Consider the following 20,243-nt stretch of genomic DNA (forward strand, 5'->3'; position numbering starts at 1 on the left):
AAATTGGTTTACTGCGGGCTTTTAATCACTCCGAGCAGCACATTATCATTGCTGTCCGAAGGATCTTGTAGGCAATGTTATGTCAGTGTTATAGCATGTGGAGAGCTGTAATAGAAGCAGTTTTTAGTACTCTGGTATCCTTTATTACAAACTCTTGTATGATTTATTTTGCTTGAACAAATGTGGTCCTTTGTTTTCATATTGAGTCCCTTGAAATTACTGCAGGGAGCTGCTGGAGCAGTTTGTGCACTTTCATCAAACTTCATTGACTTGATCTGACTCAGATGGTAAATGTTTTGGAGTTACAACACTCCAAGCCGGCTTGAATATGTAGATCTTCAGATTTCTGCCAGTTGCTCTACTGTGTTGGTACATTGTTGTAAAGGCTGATTGAATGAGAAAGTATGCTAGATTACCTGCTGTGGGTATACTCTTGTTGTTTGAAAGACGTTGATCATGACATCAAAGCACTCATCAGTATTCCTTGATTCTCTTATTGCTCTGGTTTTGTTTCAAGCTACCTCTGTTTGCATAAAATTATTTGAACTGGGAAGATGTGAACAACAACAGTTTATATTTGTAGTTGGATGATGAGCTTCTTTCAAAGAATGAGGATGACCATACTTGTATTAGGTAATCTACCATTACCTTAAAATGGCCCAAATAGCTGTGATTCTGAGCTGTTGTCATTTTTTTAAAGACTTTGTTAGCCCAAGAGGAGTGATCTTTTCTCCTAACAGGCATATTAGTCGCATCTAGTCCCAAACTTAATAGCTTGTCTATTAACAGGAATCGTTTTAAAAGTTTGGTAATTTCAAGAAAACCGTATCACCTGTTTAAAACGATAAGATGAAAATGTTTCCTGATTGAGCTGAAATTGTGAGGATCCAATTTTTTGTGACATCCTGATTCAAGATGCTGAACAGTTGGATACAAAATAGTCTGAACTATGATACCTCCTTAGTAAGGCAGCTTGATTTGTATTGGGAGTGGGAATATGTGCACCATAATAAGGAGAGTGGTACCAAGAAATTATTTAGCACAGTAATTGGAGTATGGAATGCTTTGGCACAGGGAGTAATTGAAGCAGCAAATATTACATATTTTATGGAAAAATTTATAAATTTTACATACAAAGATACGAGAGTGCAGGATCAGTGGGATAAATTTTGAAATTGCTCTAGCAAAAAGATGGCACAGACACAATGTGATGAATTGTCTCCTTCTGCGCTGTAAACTTGAATTGTTCTATCACACTTAATGTGACTTTTTTCCAAACCATTTGTTTTTCATAACTGATGATGGAGATAAAATTCGCTCAGGTAATTGTGTTAAGGTATCACCACCTTCACCATAGAGGGGCCTTCCTGTAATCTGTATGAGCAGACTTCAGCTAGCAGCTTCCCTAGTTCAGCTGTTCCAGTACAGATAGACTGACATCTACACGACATAATCAATTTCCTAGGTATATACTATCCACAGAAAATATGATAAATCTAACTCGGGCATTACTACACTATCGGTGTCCTCCCAATCATCAGCAAACAAGTCATCAATAGTGCTATCAATTAACAGTTATTAACCAGTAACCTGCTGGTTCTGCCAAGACCATTTGGCTCTAGATCTCAACATAGCCTTGATTCAGACATAGATGCAAGAATTGAATTACGAGGAGAGGTGAGAGTAGCTGCCCTAGATATTGAGTCAGTATTTGATCAAGTATGGCACCAATGAGAGATAGCAAAACTGAGGTTAATGAATGTCATGGGGAAACTTCTTAATTGCCTTAAGTCAGATCTGACATAAAGGAACATAGTCGTAGTTGTTAGAAGCCAGTCATCACTGTCCCAGGACTACTGTCAGAGTGTCCTCGGGCCAATAATCTTCAATGGCCTTCCCTCTGTCATAAACTGCTAATGATTCCACATTGTTCAGCTGCATTTGCAATTCCTGTGACAAAGAAGCAGCACATGACAGCCTGCAGAGGAAATGGAAAACATCCAGGCTTGGTCTGATGAGTACGGGCAATATTTATGCCATATTAGTTCCAGATAATGACCATCTTAGACAAGAAAATGATCAACCACCTCCCCCAGACTTTCAACATCCGCCTTTGACTTTCAATGTCACCTAGTCCTCAACCATTAAAATCTTTGGGATCACCATTCATCAGAAGCTTAACTGGACCAGCTATATTGTCACCATGACTACAAGGGCAGAGGCTGGCTTCCTTGTGGTGAGTAGCTCACCTGACCCCTCAAAGTCTATCTCCATCTGCAAATTTCAGATCAAGAATATGATGGAATGGTTACCACTCGTCCAGATGGGTACAGTCATAACACCATCCAAGACACTGCAGTTCATTTGATTGGCATCTCTCACTGGACTCAGTATCCACCCCCTCCATCACCGGCACACCCTGTGGATGCAGTATGTACAATCTGGGATGCACAGTACAACTAAACAAGATTACACCAAATGATACCTCTCTTTACCACAGAGAAGGACCAGAGCAAAAATGTCATGGGAACATCATCACCTCCAAGTTCCCCTCCAAAGTACACACCATCCTGACTTGTTAATTGAGTTGCTGGGTCAATATCTTGGAATTCCCCATCTTCCATCATCATGGGAGCATCATTATCACACGGACTACAGCAGTTTAAAGAGAGCCTATTACTGACTTAGGGCATTTAGGGATGAGCAATACATATGCGGCCTTGCCAGCATTGCTCATATCCCAAGAGACAGAAAATAGGAAAAAAATGGGTTCCATCACAGATTTTCTTTTCCAAAGATCCCTCCAACTGGATTTTTAGTGGACATACAAAGCTAGGTGGAACAGTAAGCGGTGAGGAAACATAGAAACATAGAAAATAGGTGCAGGAGTAGGCCATTCAGCCCTTCGAGCCTGCACCACCATTCAATAAGATCATGGCTGATCATTCACCTCAGTACCCCTTTCCTGCTTTCTCTCCATACCCCTTGAACCCTTTAGCCGTAAGGGCCATATCTAACTCTCGAATATATCTAACGAACTGGCATCAACAACTCTCTGTGCGGTAGAGAATTCCACAGGTTAACAACTCTGAGTGAAGAAATTTCTCCTCATCTCAGTCCTAAATGGCTTACCCCTTATCCTTAGACTGTGACCCCTGGTTCTGGACTTCCCCAACATTGGGAACATTCTTCCTGCATCTATCCTGTCCAAGCCAGTCAGAATTTTATATGTTTCTATGAGATCCCCTCTCATCCTTCTAAACTCCAGTGAATACAGGCCCAGTCGATCCAGTCTCTCCTCACATATCAGTCCTGCCATCCCAGGAATCAGTCTGGTGAACCTTTGCTGCACTCCCTCAATAGCAAGAATGTCCTTCCTCTGATCAGGAGACCAAAATTGAACACAATATTCCAGGTGTGGCCTCACCAAGGCCCTGTACAACTGCAGTAAGACCTCCCTACTCCTATACTCAAATCCCCTATCTATGAAGGCCAACATGCCACTTGTCGTCTTCACCGTCTGCTGTACCTGCATGCCAACTTTCAATGACTGATGTACCATGAAACCCAGGTCTCGTTGTACCTCCCCTTTTCCTAATCTGCTGCCATTCAGATAATATTCTGCCTTCATGTTTTTGCCACCAAAGTGGATAACCTCACATTTACCCACATTATACTGCCTCTGCCATGCATTTGCCCACTCACCTAACCTGTCCAAGTCACCCTGCAACCTCTTAGCAACCTCCTCACAGCTCACACCGCCATCCAGCTTAGTGTCATCTGCAAACTTGCCGATATTACACTCAATTCCTTCATCTAAATCATTGATGTATATTGTAAATAGCTGGGGTCCCAGCACTGAGCCCTGCGGCACCCCACTAGTCACTGCCTGCCATTCTGAAAAGGACCCGTTTATCCCGACTCTCTGCTTCCGGTTTGCCAACCAGTTCTCTATCCACGTCAATACATTACCCCCAATACCATGTGCTTTAATTTTGCACACCAATCTCTTGTGTGGGACCTTGTCAAAAGCCTTTTGAAAGTCCAAATACGCCACATCCACTGGTTCTCCCTTGTCCACTCTACTAGTTACATCTTCAAAAAATTCGAAGATTTGTCAAGCATGATTTCCCTTTCATAAATCCATGCTGACTTGGACCGATACTGTCACTGCTTTCCAAATGCGCTGCTATTTCATCTTTAATAATTGATTCCAACATTTTCCCTACTACTGATGTCAGGCTAACCGGTCTATAATTCCCCGTTTTCTCTCTCCCTCCTTTTTTTTTTAAAAAGTGGCGTTACATTAGCTACCCTCCAGTCCATAGGAACTGATCCAGAGTCGATAGACTGTTGGAAAATGATCATCAATGCATCCACTATTTCTAGGGCCACTTCCTTAAGAGTCTGCATCCCAGAGTAATCAGTCCCTGGGGATTTATCGGCCTTCAATCCCATCAATTTCCCTAACACAATTTCCTGACTGATAAGGATTTCCTTCAGTTCCTCCTTCTCACTAGACCCTCGGTCCCCTAGTATTTCCGGAAGATTATTTGTGTCTTCCTTCGTGAAGACAGAACCAAAGTAGTCGTTCAATTGGTCTGCCATTTCTTTGTTCCACATTATAAATTCACCTGATTCTGACTGCAAGGGACCTACGTTTGTCTTCACTAATTTTTTTCTCTTCACATATCTGTAGAAGCTTTTGCAGTCAGTTTTTATGTTCCCAGCAAGCTTCCTCTCATGCTCTATTTTCCCCCTCCTAATTAAACCCTTTGTTCTCCTCTGCTGAATTTTAAATTTTTCCCAGTCCTCAGGTTTGCTGCTTTTTCTGGCCAATTTATATGCCTCTTCCATGGATTTACCATTATCCTTAATTTCCCTTGTTAGCCATGGTTGAGCCACCTTTCCGGTTTTATTTTTACTCCAGATAGGGATATACAATTGTTGAAGTTCATCCATGTGATCTTTAAATGTTTGCCATTTCCTATCCACCGTCAACCCTTTAAGTATCATTCGCCAGTCTATTCTAGCCAATTCACGTCTCATACCATCAAAGTTTCCTTTCCTTAAGTCCAGGACCCTAGTCTCTGAATTAACTGTGTCACTCTCCAAATTAATAAAGAATTCTACCATATTATGGTCACTCTTCCCCAAGGGGCCTCGCACAACAAAATTGCTAATTAGTCCTTTCTCATTACACATCACTCAGTCTATGATGGCCAGCCCTCTAGTTGGTTCCTCGACATATTGGTCTAGAAAACCATCCCTTATACACTCCAGGAAATCGTCCTCCACCGTATTGCTACCAGTTTGGTTCGCCCAATCTATATGTAGATTAAAGTCGTGCATGATAACTGCTGTACCTTTATTGCACACATCCCTAATTTCTTGTTTGATGCTGTCCCCAACCTCATTACTACTGTTTGGTAGTCTGTACACAACTCCCACTAGCGTTTTCTGCCCTTTGGTATACCGCAGCTCTACCCATACAGATTCCACATCATCCAAGCTAATGTCCTTCCTTGCTGTTGCGTTAATTTCCTCTTTAAGCAGCAACGCTACCCCACCTCCTTTTCCTTTCTGTCTGTCCTTCCTGAATGTTGAATACCCCTGGATGTTGAGTTCCCAACCTTGATCTCCCTGGAGCCATGTCTCCATTATCCCAATTATATCATATTCGTTAATAGCTGCCTGCGCAGTTAATTCGTCCACCTTATTACGAATACTCCTCGCATTGAGGCACAGAGCCTTCAGGCTTGTCTTTTGAACATACTTTGTCCCTTTAGAATTTTGCTGTAATATGGCCCTTTTTGATTTTTGCCTTGGATTTCTCTGCCCTCTACTTTTACTTTTTCTTCTTTCCATCTTTTGCTTCTGCTCCCATTTTACTTCCCTCTATCTCCCTGAATCGGTTCCCATCCCCCTGCCATATTAGTTTAACCCCTCCCCAAAAACACTAGCAAACACTCCCCCTCGGACATTGGTTCCGGTCCTGCCCAGGTGCAGACCGTCCGGAGAACACAAAGCGTCTACAATGGGATATAAATAGACTTAAGTGAGTCGGCAGTAAGATGGCAGATGTAGTATAATTTTTTTAACCAATAAGGGAATTGAGGATTACGGGGAGCGGGTGGGTAAATGAAGCTGAGTCCACGGCCAGATCAGCCATGATCTTATTGAATGGCGGAGCAGGCTCGAGGGGCTAGATGGCCTACTCCTGTTCCTAATTCTTATGTTCTTATGTTAGTGAAATGTGAGGTTATTCACTTTGGTCGGAAGTATAAAAAAACAGAATATTTTTTAAAAGATGAGAAACATTCAAATGTTGGAGTTCAGAGAGTTTTGGGTGTCCTTGTGCAAGAATCACAGAAAGCTAGCATGCAGGTACAGCAAGCATTACGGAAGGTAAATGACATGTTGTCCTTTATTGCAAGGGGGTTGGAGTATAAAGATAAGGAAGTCTTGCTACAATTGTATAGGGCCTTGGTGAGACCACACCTGGAGTACTATGCACAGTTTTTGTCTCCTTATCTAAGGAAGGATATACTTACCTAGGAGGCAGTGCAACAAAGGTTCACGAGATTGATTCCAGAGATGAGAGGGCTGTCTTTTATGATGAGAGATTGTGTAGAATGGGCCTATACTCTCTGGAGTTTAAAAGAATGAGAGGTGATCTCATTGAAGCATACAAGATTCTGAAGAGGATTGACAGGGTAGATGCTGAGAGGTTGTTTCCCCTAGCTGGAGTGTCTAGAACATAAGAACTTTAGAAATAGGAGCAGGAGTAGGCCACTTGGCCCCTCGAGCCTGCTCCGCTATTCAGTAAGCTCATGGCTGATCTAGGGAGGCACAGTCTCGGGATAAGGGGTTGGCCATTTAAAACGGAGATGAGGAGGAATTTCTTCACTCAGGATTGTGGATTTTTGGATGTGGATGCTGAGTCTCTGAATATATTCAATAAGATCATGGCTGATCTTCTACCTCAACTCCACTTTTCTGCACTATCCCTATTTCTCTTGGTTCCTGTAGTATCCAAAAATTTATCGATCAGTCTTGAATATACTCAACGGCTTGAGTATCCATAGCCCTCTGGAGTAGAGAAGTCCAAAGATTCATAACGCTTTGGAGTGAAGAAATTTATCCTCGTCTCGGTTATAAATGGCCGGCCGCTTATTCTGAGACTGACCCCTAGTTCTAGACTCCCCAGCCAGGGGAAAGATCTTCCTAGCACCTACCCTGTCAAGCCCCTAAAAAATGTTATAAATTTCAATGAGACCACCTCTCATTCTTCTAAACAGTCGAATATAGGCCTTGTCTTCACAATCTCTGCTCTTGTGAATCCCCCCTCGCCCCCCCCCCCCCAATCCCAGGAATCAGTCTATTGAACCTTCATTGCACTCCCTCTAAGGCAAGTATATCCTTCCTTGGGTAAGGAGATCAAAACTGTACATAGCACTCCAGATGCAGTCTCACCAGGCCCGATATAATTGCAGTAAGACTTTACTCTTGTACTCCAATCCTTTTTGTATTAAAAGCTACCATAGCATTTGCTTTCCTAATTGCTTTCTGTACCTGCATGCTAATTTTCTGTGATTTCATGTACATCCAGCTCCCTCTGAATACGAACATTTCCGAGTCTCCATTTGAAAAAAATATCCTGCATTTCTGTTTTTCCTACCAAATCGGAAAACCTCACATTTCTCCATTATATTCCGTCTGCCACATTCTTGCCCACTCACTTAACCTGTCTATATTCCTTTGCAGATTCTTTGCCTCTTCCTTCCAACTTACTTTCCCACCTAGCTTTGTATCATCAGCAAGCTTGGATACATTATACTCGATCCACTCATTTAAGGCATTGATAGACATTGTAACAAGCACTGATCCTTGAGGTACCTGACTAGTTGCAGCCTGCCAACCTGAGAATAACCCGATTATTCGCACTCTTTTCTGTCTGTTAACATATCCTCAGTCTATTGTAATATATTACCCCCAATCCCATGAAGCTTAGTTTTGTGTAATAACCTCTTGTGTGAAAACCTTATCGAATGCCTTTTGAAAATCTAAATAAACTATATCCACTGGTTCCCCCTTATCTACCTTGCTAGTTGCAACCTCAAAAAAAACTCAGATTTATCAAACACTATTTCTCTTTCATAAACCTATGTTGACTCTGCCCAATCAAATAATGATTTTCTAAGTGCCCTCTTACCACGTCCCTAGTAATAGATTCTAGCATTTTCCCTAATACAGGTACTGATGTCAGGCTAACTGGTCTTATAGTTCCTGGTTTTCTCTCTTCCTCTTTTCTTGAATAGTGGGGTTACATTTGCTACCTTCCAATCCGTGGGGACCATTATAGAATTTAGGGAATTCTGGAAGATCAAACCAATGCATCCACAATCTCTGTAGCCACCTCGTTTAAAAAGCTAGGATGTAGGCCATTACTTCCAGGGGATTTGTCTGCTTTTAGTCCCATTAATTTCTCCAATACTATTTCTTTGCGAATACTAATTTCTTCAAGTTCCTCATTCTCACTAGACCATTGGTTTCCCCCTATTTCTGAAATGTTTTTATGTCTCCTGTGAAGACAGATAAAAAGTATTTGTTTAATGTCTCTGCCATTTTCTTCTTCCCCATTATAATTTCTCCTGTCTCCTCCTGTAAGGGATCCATGTTTACCTTTGCAAATCTCTTATTTACATATCTATAAGTCTGTTTTTATGTCTCTTGCTAGTTTACATTCATATTCTATTTTCTCTCTGACAATTTCTTGATCTTCCTTTGTTGAATTCTAAAATCTTCCCAATCCTCAGGCTTACTATTTGTAGCAACATTATAAGCCTCTCCCTTTAATCTAATATCTTTAACTTCTCTTATTAGCCATGGTTGGACCAATTTTCCCATGAGGTTTTTAGTCTTTGGGGGAAATGTATATTCGGTGTGAATTTTGAATTGTTTCTTTAAATGTTTTCCATTGCTTATGTACAGTCATATCTTTTAATCTAGTTTCCCAATCTACCTTGGCCAACTCACCCATCTACCCTCATCTGCGTAGTTTGCTTTGTGCAAAAATTAATACCTTGGGTTTCGAGTTTGACGAAATCACTCTCAAACTCATTATAAAATTCTCTTGTATTATGATCACTCTTCCCCAGAGGCTCCTTTACTACAAGGTTATTTAACCCTGTCTCATTAAACAGTACTAGATCTAAAGTAGCCTGTTCCCTAGTTGGTTTCTTGACAAACTGATCTAGAAAACTATCTTGAATGAATTCCATGAACTCCACACTATTACTGCAAATGTGGTTTGTCCCAACTATATGAACATTAAAGTCCCCCATGATCACTGTACTACCTTATTACATGCATTTCTAATTTCATGATTTATACTGTACTTGACACTACAACTTCTGTTAGGGGACCTATAATCTACTTCCACCAGTGTTTTCTGCCCCTTCTTGTTTCTTAGCTCCACCCAAAGTGATTATTTTCCGAGCCAAGATCTTTCCCTCTGCTGTCTTTATCCCATCGTTTATTATAAGTTTATTTTTCCATTTTGTCTATATCTCTTTTAAAAGTCAAGTATCCTGGAATATTTAGTCCCGAACATTGGTCATTCTGCAAACCACATCTCCGTAATGGCTATTGGATCAAACCCATTTATGTCTATCTGTGCTATTAATTCATCTATTTTGTTGCTAATGCTTCACGTATTCAGATATAGTGCTTTTTGTTTTAACTTTTTTCTATTTTTCACTCATGTCACCTTAGTCACTAATGCCCTATTACTTTCGTTAAGCTCTCTGACCTTATTTTTTATTCATTCACGGGATGTGGCCAGCATTTATTGTCCATCCCTAATTATTCTTGAGACGGTGGTGACAACTGAGTGACCATTTCAGAGGGAAGTTAAGCGTCAACCACATTGCTGTGGGTTTGGAGTCGCATGGAGGCCAGACCGGGTAAATGCGGCAGATTTCCTTCCCTAAAGGACATAAGTGAACCAGATGGATTTTTGTGACAATCCGTTAGTTTCATGGTCACGATTACTGATATTAGCTGTTTTATTCCAGATTTATTTAATTAACTGAATTTAAATTCCCCAGCTGCTGTGGTGGGATTTGAACTCGTGTCTGGATCTTTAGTCCAGGGCTCTGAATTACTAGTCCAGTAACATAACCATTATGCTACTGTTCCCTTATTACCTGGCCGCCTCTGCTTATTTTTTTACTTAAATTGCTACTCTGCTCTACAGCCTTGACATTTCTCTTGCTGCTTTTGAATTTACCCTTTCTTGAATCTTGCCGCCCCTCACCTTTCATTAGTTTAGAGCCCTGTCTACCACCCTAGTTAGTCGATTTGCCAGGACACTGGTCCCAGCCTGGTTTAAGTGGAGCCCATCCCAGTGGGCCAGCTCCCTCTTTCCCCAGTACTGGTGCCATTGCCCCGTGAAGTGAAACCCTGCCTCCCACAATCCTCTGAGCCACACATTTAACCTTCTAATCTGTTTGTTCCTATGCCAATTTGCACATGGCTCAAGTAACAATGCAGAGATTATTATTGGGTTCTGTGTTTTAAGTTCGACCCTAGTTCTTCAATCTCTCTCAGCAGAACCTAATTCCTAGTTCTACCTATGTTGATGGTTCCTACATGGACCATGATAACTGCATCTCTCCTCCCATTCCCAGTTCTTCAGCTGTGAGGAGATATCCTTAATCCTGGCACCGGGCAGGCAACACATCTTTAGGATCTCCTGGTCGCAGCTGCAGAAAACAGTATCTACCCCCCATGACTCTGATGTCTGCTACTACTACAATATTCCTTTTCACAACCCCCCCCCCCATTTGAGTGGCCTCCTGTACTACGGAGCTGTGGTCAGTTTGCTTAACCACCCTGCAGACTTTACCCTCATCCACACTTACAGCAAGGACCTCTTGAATAAGGGCAAAGGCTGAGGCTCCTCCAGCAAACACTTGGGATCCCCTTACCTGCCTGACTCGCAGTCACTTCCTCCTGTCCCTGATCACTAACCAACACTTTACCACATCCTAACCTAAGGGGTATGACTACTTCCTAGATTAAAATATCCAGGTAATTCTTCCCCCTTCCTGATGCCCCGGAATGTCTGCACCTCAGAATCCAGCTCAACAACTCTGAGCTGAAGTTCCTGAGATGCAGACATGGTTGTCCGGGATCATGATGCTCTCCACAAACTTCCATGTGCTGCAGTTGCAGCCCACCACCTGCACTGCTAACTGCATTCCTACCTAACCTTGTTTTGTTTTATTTAATTAATTAAAGTTTATGTATTAATCAACTTAGCTTATAGTTTTTATTTTTATAATAATGACTTGCTCGAGTTTTATAGGTAGATTAAATTAAATATTTACCCGTAAGACAAACCACTACAAATATTAGAGGCAAAATGCAGCATCTATCTCCCCCCACCACCGTCCCCCGTGCTGAATTCGCAACTCTCTCCAAATTCCTAACTTTTACTCTGTTTATGATGCACTCCCTTTCTGATCAACTCTGCTGCGTCAGCAGATACTGTTTACTTCAATACATCTTTGAGCCACATCCATGTTACAAGTACTCGCTTAGTTTTCTGCTCGCAGTAATTGGCTCCTATTCAGGCGATCATTTGGTTAGATCTTGGAAGTTTTTACAGCAGTACTGCAGGCTGACATTGGATCTCTGTTGAGAACTGTGTTATAGTCGTAGTTTTCATTAACTCTTCCATTTTTAAATAGGTACAGGACAACTGTTTCCTTTAATGGTTGCCAACCATTTCCCCCAAAGAGTGGCTGAACATGTTTTGTACTTATTTGCATTTTGCTTTCATTTCTAAGCATCTCATCGGTGATATCCATGTGCCATTGTATAAACAAATTGTTATTGTACAGATTTAAAATATAGTAACAGGCAAACAAATTGATATTTGGCCTGAAAATGTTCACAGAAGTAAGTTCTCATAATTTATGGCATTACTTTTGAGTGAATGCTTTTTTAATATGTTGAATTTTAGAGATGTTGAATGATTGAAATTTGACCATTACCGGATTATTTTCATGTTCTTGTATATTCTAAATCTTGTAGGTTATTCTGGCAGGGATCCAAGTATGAAGCAATCAGTTGGATGTTCTTCATATTCATCCTCTGGCACTCTAACCAGGAATTCCTCCCATTATCCTACAGCTCAACCTGTGGCACAAAATACTGGCTCGTCAATGTCATCGATACACAGCAACCTCCTGACCCCATCACTACTGAATTCTATCCGTGGAATGGATGTGAATACAATTACTAGTACTCTTACTAGGCTGGCTGCCAACAACCCTGCGTTTGAAGGTAAACTACTTTTTAAGCTGTGCATTAAGAACAAACACATTTTAATATTTATAGTGCTTCACAGCCAATGAAGTTCTTTTTTAAGTGGCTATGACTTTATTTAGCAAAATGCACACAGCAAGATGCCACAAACAGCAGTGAATTAAATGACTAGTTAATCTGTTTTTTTGATGGTGTTTTTATTCATTCATGGGATGCGGGCATCGCTGACAAGGCCACCATTTATTGCCCATCTCTAATTGTCCTTGAGAAGGTGGTGGTGAGCCACCGCCTTGATCCGCTGCAGTCCATGTGGTGAAGGTACTCCCATAGTGCTGTTGGGTAGGGATTTTAAAGATTTTGACCTAGCGACAATGAAGGAACGGTGACATATTTCCAAGTCAGGATGGTGTGTAACTTGTAGGTGATGGTGTTCTTGTGTGCCTGCTGCCCTTGTCCTTCTAGGAAGTAAAGGTCGTGAGTTTGGGAGGTGTTGCCAAAGAAGCCTTGGTGAGTTGCTGCACTGCATCTTGTAGATAGTGCGCCGGTGGTGAAGTCAGTGAATGTTTAAGGTGGTGGATGGGGTGCCAATCAAGCAAACTGTTTTTTTCCTGAATGGTGTTGGAGCTGTGCTCATCCAGGCAAGAGGAGAATATTCTATCACACTCCTGACTTGTGCCTTGTCGACGGTGGAAAGGCTTTGGGGAGTCAGGAGGATACCCAGCCTCTGACCTGTTCTTGTAGCCACAGTATTCGTGGCTGGTCCAGTTAAGTTTCTGATCAATGGTTGAATGTCATGGGGAGGTGATTTGGACTCTGGCTTGTTGGAGATAGTCATGGCCTGACATTTGTGTGGCGTAAATGCTACTTGCCACTTATCAGCCCAAACTTGAATGTTGCCCAGGTGTTGCTGCATGTGTGGGCACAGACTGCTTCATTATCAGAGGAGGTGCGATTAGAACTGAACACTGCAATCATCAGTGAACATCCCCACTTCTGATCTTATGATGGAGAGAAGGTCATTGATGAAGCAGTTGAAGATGGTTAGGCCTGGGGCACTGCCCTGAGGAATTCTGTAGCGATGTCCTGGGGCTGGGACAACAACCACAACCATCTATCTTCCTTTGTGATAGGTATGATTCCAGCCAGTGAAGAGTTTTCCACCTCAATTCCCAATGACTTTAGTTTTACTAGAGATCCTTGATGCCACACTGTCAAATGCTGCCTTGATGTCAAGCGCAGTCACTCTCACCTCATCTCTGGAATTCAGTCCTTTTGTCCACATTTGGACCAAGGATGTAATGAGGTCAGGAGCTGAGTGCACCTGGCGGAACCCAAACTGAGCATCGGTGAGCAGGTTATTGATGATTGCTGGTTGATAGCACTATCTTCGACACCTTCCATCACTTTGCTGATGGTTGAGAGTAGATTGATGGGGCGCTAATTGGCCGGATTAGATTTGATCTGCTTTTTGTGGACAGGACATACCTGGGCAATTTTCCATATTGTTGGGTAGAGCCTGTGTTGTAGCTGTACCGGAACAGCTTAGCTAGAGGTGCGGCTAGTTCTGGAGCACTACAGCCGGGATGTTGTCAGGGCCCATAGGCTTTGCTGTATCCATTGCGCTCAGCCGTTACTTGATATTACATGGAGTGAATCTAATTGGCTGAAGACTGGCTTCTGTGATAGTGGGGACCTCTAGAGAAGGCCGAGATGGATCATCCACTCAGCATTTCTGGCTGAAGATAGTTGCAAAGGCTTCAGCCTTGTTTTTTGCACTCATGTGCTGGGCTTCGCCATCATTGAGGTTTAGGATATTCATGAAGTCGCCGCCTCCCGTTAGTTGTTTAATGGTCCACCATCATTCACGACTGGATGTGGCAGGACTGTAGAGCTTTGATCTGATCAGTTGATTGTGGGATTGCTTAGCCCTGTCTAGCATGCTGCTTCCGCTTTTTAGCATGCATGTATTCTTGTGTTGCAGCTTCCCCAGGTTGGCACCTCATTTGTAGATACGCCTGGTGCTGCTCCTGGTATGCTCTTCTACACTCCTTGTTGAACCAGGGTTGGTCCCTTGGCTTGATGGTAATGGTAGAGTGAGGGATATGCCAGGCCATGAGGTTACAGATTGTAGTGGAATACAATTCTGCTGCTGCTGATGACCCACAACGGCTCATCGATGCCCAGTTTTGGGCTGCTGGATCTGTTCTGAATCTATCCCATTTAGCACAGTGGGAGTGCCACACAACACAATGGATGGTGTTCTCAATGTGAAGACAGGACTTTGTCTCCACAATGCCACCAATGCCGTCATGGACAAATGCATCAGCGACAGGTAGATTGGTGAGGACGAGGTCAAGCAGGTTTTTCCGTCATGTTTGTTCTCTCATCACCTGTCGCAGGCCCAGTCTGGTAGCTATGTCCTTCAAGATTTGGCCAGCTCGGTCAGTAGTGGTGCTACCGAGCCACTCTCTGAGATGGACATTGAATTCCCCCACCCCGAGTACATTCTGTGCCCTTGCTACCCTCTGCTTCTTCCAAGTGGAGGAGTATTGATTCATCAGCTGAGAGAGGGAGGGCGGTAGGTGGTAATCAGCAGGCCATGCTTGACCTGAAGCCATGAGACTTCATGGGGTCCAGAGTCAATGTTGAGGACTTTCAAGGCCACTCCCTCCCAACTACATACCACTGCCGCCACCTTGGATGGGTCTGTCCTGTCAGTGGGACAGGATATATCCAGGAATGGTGATGGAGGAGTTTGGAACATTGGCGGAAAGGTATGATTCTGTGAGTATGACTGTGTCAGGCTGTTGCTTGACTAATCTGTGGGACAGCTCTCTCAATTTTGGCACAAATCCGCAGACGTTGGTGAGGAGGACTTTGCAGGGTCGACTGGGCTAGGTGTATCATTGTCATGTCCGTAGCCGGTGCCGAGGTCGATGCCGGGTGGTCCATCTGGTTTTATTCTCACTGTTGCTTTTCGTAGTGGTTGTGTACAACTGAGTGGCTTGCTAGGCCATTTCAGTACAGCTACAACACTGGCATTGATCCGATAACGTTGAAAATTGCCCAGGTATGTCCTGTTCACAAAATGAAGGAAGGTATTGCAACAGTGCTATCAAGCGGCACTTACTCAACAGTAACCTGCTCACCGATGCTCAGTTTGGGTTCCGCCAGGACCACTCGGCTCCAGATGTCATTACAGCCTTGGTCCAAATATGGGCAAAAGAGCTGAATTCCAGAGGTGAGGTGAGTGTGACTGCCCTTGACATCAAGGCAGCATTTGACAGAGTGTGGCATCAGGGAACCCTAATAAAATTGAAGTCAATGGGAATCAGGTGGAAAACTCCGGGCTCGAGTCATACCTAGAAAAAAGGAAGATGGTTGTAGTTGTTGGGGGTCAATTATCTCAGCCGCAGGACATCGCTGCAAGAGTTCCTCAGGGCAGTGCCCTAGGCCAACCATCTTCAGCTGCTTCATCAATGACCTTCCCTCCATCTTAAGGTCAGATGGGAATGTTCGCTGATAATTGCAGTGTTCAGTTCCACTCACAACTCCTCAGATAATGGAGCAGTCCATGCCCAAATGCAGCAAGATCTGGAAGACATTCAGGCTTAGACTGATGTGTGGCGCGAATGTTACTTGCCACTTAAGTGCCAGGCAATGACTGTCTCCTAACAAGCAAGAGTCTAACCACCGCCCCTTGACATTCAACGGCATTACCACCATCAACATCCTGGGGGTCACCATTGACCAGAAATTTAACTGGACCAGCCACATAAATACTGTGGTGACAAGAGCAGATTAGAGGCTGGGTATTCTGCGGCGCGTGTCTTACCTCGTGACTTCCCAAAGCCTTTCCACCATCTACAAGGCACAAGTCAAGAGTGATGGAATACTCTCCACTTACCTGGTTGAGTGCAGCCCCAACAACACTCAAGAAGCTTGACACCATTCAGGAAAAAGCAACCTGCTTGATTGGCACTCTATCCACCTCCCTTAAACATTCACACCCCTCACCACCAGCGCACCATGGCTGCAGTGTGTACCATCTACAAGATGCACTGCAGCAACTCGCCAAGGCATCTTCGGCAGCACCTCCCCAAACCCACGACCTCAACCACCTAGAAAGACAAGGGCAGCAGATGCATGGGAACTTCATCACCTGCAAGTTCCCCTCTAAGTTACACAACATCCTGACTTGGAAATATATCACCGTTCCTTCATTGTCGCTGGGTCAGAGTCCTGGAACTTCCTCCCTAATAGCACTGTGGGAGTACCTTCACCACAAGGGCTGCAGCAGTTCAAGAAGGCGGCTCACCACCACTTTCTCAAGGGCAATTGGGGATGGGCAATAAATGCTGGCCTTGCCAGCAACGCCACATCCCAGGAACAATTTTTTTTTTAAGTTGTGTCAATCACATTGCTGTGGATCTGGAGTCACATGTAGGCCAGGCCCCAAGTAAGGATGGCAGATTTCCTTTCTTAAAGGATATTAGTGAGCCGGATGGGTTTTTACAACAATCCAGTAGTTTCATGGTCACCATTGGTTAGGACTCCGGGGGAACTCCCTGGATTAGTTATGAATTACATTGGCCCAGAATTTGCGGTCCCAATGACTGCGAACTAGCAGTGTTCGTAGTCATTTAGCCTTTGAAACTGACCGCAACTTCAGGATTTAGCGCATGCACAGCCTAATGCAGAAATCCTGAAGTTGTGATCCGTCATTCAATACTCCGACATTGGTTGCGCTGTGCCCCCACGGAGCCGCCAATCAGTTGAAATCTCTCAAATCAGGGAAACTGACACAAACTTTGGCTCTTCCGCAGTAATTACGCTGTTAAATACCCCATTAAAAATTAGAGCCAAAGGGATTAGGTGCAACTGGGGTTTTAACAGCTTATTGACTGCTAAACCAAGGTTATGACCCTGAAAAACAAATTATAATTATGTGCAGTGTCAAATTAAGCCATTTTAATAAAAAATAATTATTTACAAAACTCTTCAGAAAAAAAGTATTTTTTTTAAAGGTTTGTTCATCTTTATTTCAGGTTTATATTTTCCCTATGTGAAAGCCCCAATCTTTGTTTTGCTCTCACACTTTTAACAAGTTAGAATTTTAAGAGCTTACCCACTTCCTGGTTTGCTGTCTGAGAATTCTGTGTTTTAATTGGCTGCTTAGACAGCTTGTTGACGTCACTGCAGCTCGCACTATTGGATTTCCACTATACTGTGTTGATTTGAATTATGCATCGGAAAACTCAAACTTCTGGACACAGATTGTGAGATCTTTGTGCGAAGCTTACTTTGGGGCCAGCAGCAAATGCTTTTGCTTCATGTGGTGAAGCCTTTGCAGACCGCAAATTCCGCACCATTACCATAAAGATCTACGGCATTATTGGGTATAGAAGTTTAATTTTAAATTGTTCATCCTTCACATGCCCTTAGGCCATTGGTGCTGTTAGTCAGGAAAGGGTCACAAGGAGCATCTTCACCCAAAACTGTCTTAATATGCTGATGTTGTGATGATTTTTTTCATTTAAAATACATTTGTTATTCTGTACCTAATGATTGTCAGAGAGGTGTGTTAATCAATACCTTGCTACCTTCTTTCTAGGTATAAGGATTTCAACCTTAGTTACTGTACTGATGGAGGCCGGTGTGCTTAGTAAAAGACCAAATTAAGATGTACTACAATTCAGCGCCCTTTCCAGCTGGTCATCTGCAAGAAAATACCAGGACATCTTGGGCAACAGCTATGATTCAATACAAATTCCTTTTTAAACCTTGTTTATAAGCTTAGATTAGGGAAGAGGCTTGTTTTGTGCATTCCAAGATGTTGAAATGTCAGTTAAGTATGTCTGTAGAACAAAATTAACTTTTTTGTGAATATTGTTGATTTACAGCTTTGATGTTGGTCTTATAATTCTATTTGCAACAAAGCTTCAACCTTCTGAATTTCAAAGTTAGCTGAAGTGTTCTGTTTTTTTGTTTGCTGAAATTGTTAGAAATACAAAGATCAAACATTTTGATCGCTGATACAGTACTGGCATTGATCTGAAAGTAGTGGCCCTGAAAGCTGTTCAACAACATGGTACACATCTAATGAGGGATCCTGTCAGTTATTTAACACAAACTCAAACCATTTTGATTTGCATTAGGGGTTGAAGGTCCAGGTAAGTAAATTAAACCTTTTGAATGCCAACTGGCTTCTAGGTTTCAGGAAGTACTTGTATTCTCTTAATACCTGTACAATTTTCACACTGGCGTCGATATGTCGCTTAACAGAGGTGCAAGCCATCTGTTGTGAGCTGATGCTTTGCTACTGGGAATTTCAATTCATTCATTTGAAGATTTCTTGAGAATGTTACAAAGCAAACCAAGAGAACTTTTTTACAGAACTATGCATACTTACCTGTAACCCCAAGTGTATGACTATTAGAAATCCTGCTTGCTTGATGATTTGTATTAGTCATTAATGAACTGCAGTGACAATGGATAGTAAAAGAACAATTCATTTATTGACGAAGATCTTTTTACTCCACAGTTTTATGTGAAATTGAAAAAAGTGCTTTCAAACATTGTAGCCACAGTGTTTGTTCATAGATTTGATACTTTAAGGACTCCAGGAGCTTATTGGCGCGCAAAGTTGCTTGTGCTAAAAGGTTAACATTTCCACATACAAGTATTTTCCCTCCATCAACTCTTTTATGAACATCATTTTACTGAGCCAGTGAGAAGTACAGTCAGTCACTTGCCACAATCTTGATCGTGTAAAACAATTGCATTTTAGTGTTTGAAACTTTGGAAACTCAGTTTAATTTTTAACGGCTTCTACTTAAAAGAAATGGTATTATGCCTTTTTTCCAAACTCGTCATTTGCCAAGAATTAGTTCACTTTCATTTGGATGCCCTTCTACCCACATGTAATCTTTTGACTACACATTACAGACATAGTGACTTTCAATACAAGTATATATTTTGTTCTGATGAGAAATGTAATTTTTTCTTTTGTGTTTTGGGTAAAATAAATATTGTATGACTGTTTTCCTGTGAAGTCTGGTTTCCCTTTGAGCCATTTGTTAAGTAAGAGTATGTGGTTTCATCAGTCACTGAATGTTGAGAGTTATGTTTGGCAGGGGAGGGTGGGCTGAATTCAGGGTTGGTGGGTAAGGAGCTGTTTCCCTGGTACCCCTAGCCAAAATTTAAATGTGGAATCAGGCAAGGGTGGTCGTGCTGTTGTGGATAGTGGAGGAAGATTCTGGACAGTGTTGCAGTAGGCGTTTCCAACCCCATTTTTACTTCATTTCCTGCTACTTATACCACCTGCTTTCTATGGCAGAGAGAAGTGTCGAGGAAAGTGAATGTTAGATATGCGTAGCAATTCATTTTCTTCTGTCAGCTTTTGGAATTTAACCTGTTTCATCCATTCATAATTTTACCTGGTTATCTTCAGAAATGCTATTTCAATGGTTCCCAAACTTTTAGTTGAAGGACCCCTTTTTTTAAAATGGATTAATAATCACTGACACACTTTCCCCCCCCCCCCCACAAATCTAAATACTCATAACATGAAAGCACTGCGCGTAAAGACTGTTTTAATCATTCTTTTAACAAAACAGATTATTTACGCCGATATCAGGGTTTGCCTGATTCTCGTACCAATTCTGGTTACTCTGCAGCAACAGATAGGCACTATTAGCCACTTAGTGCTGGACATCTTTTAAAGCCGTCAGCAGGCTGACCAAAGTGAATAAGCGCACGTGCCCCCATGCACATGCTGGGATGCTGCTGGAAGCATGACTCACTGCCATACTGTCCCACTGGCATGTCTGTAACAGGCACGTGTTTGAAAGCCCCCGGAGGCGCTCTGATCACGTGTTGGGAGGATGGCAAAGTGTAGGTAG

General features: G+C 42.5%; 1 protein-coding gene across 2 annotated transcripts in view; it reads left to right on the forward strand.

Moving 5' to 3' along the window:
• The window catches only part of LOC139264517 (uncharacterized), a 122,027-nt gene extending 103,722 nt beyond the window's left edge, over nt 1-18,305 (forward strand). For both annotated transcript variants that reach the window (XM_070881102.1, XM_070881103.1), the window contains exons 23-24: nt 12,205-12,357; nt 17,954-18,305. In XM_070881102.1, the coding sequence (XP_070737203.1) occupies nt 12,205-12,357; nt 17,954-18,021 (221 nt within the window). In that variant the 3' untranslated portion in view covers nt 18,022-18,305. The remainder of the gene's footprint in view (nt 1-12,204; nt 12,358-17,953) is intronic.
• Nucleotides 18,306-20,243: the final 1,938 nt, after the last annotated feature.

The sequence above is a fragment of the Pristiophorus japonicus genome, chromosome 5 (genome assembly GCF_044704955.1).
Source record: "Pristiophorus japonicus isolate sPriJap1 chromosome 5, sPriJap1.hap1, whole genome shotgun sequence".
Classification (NCBI taxonomy): Eukaryota; Metazoa; Chordata; class Chondrichthyes; family Pristiophoridae; genus Pristiophorus; species Pristiophorus japonicus.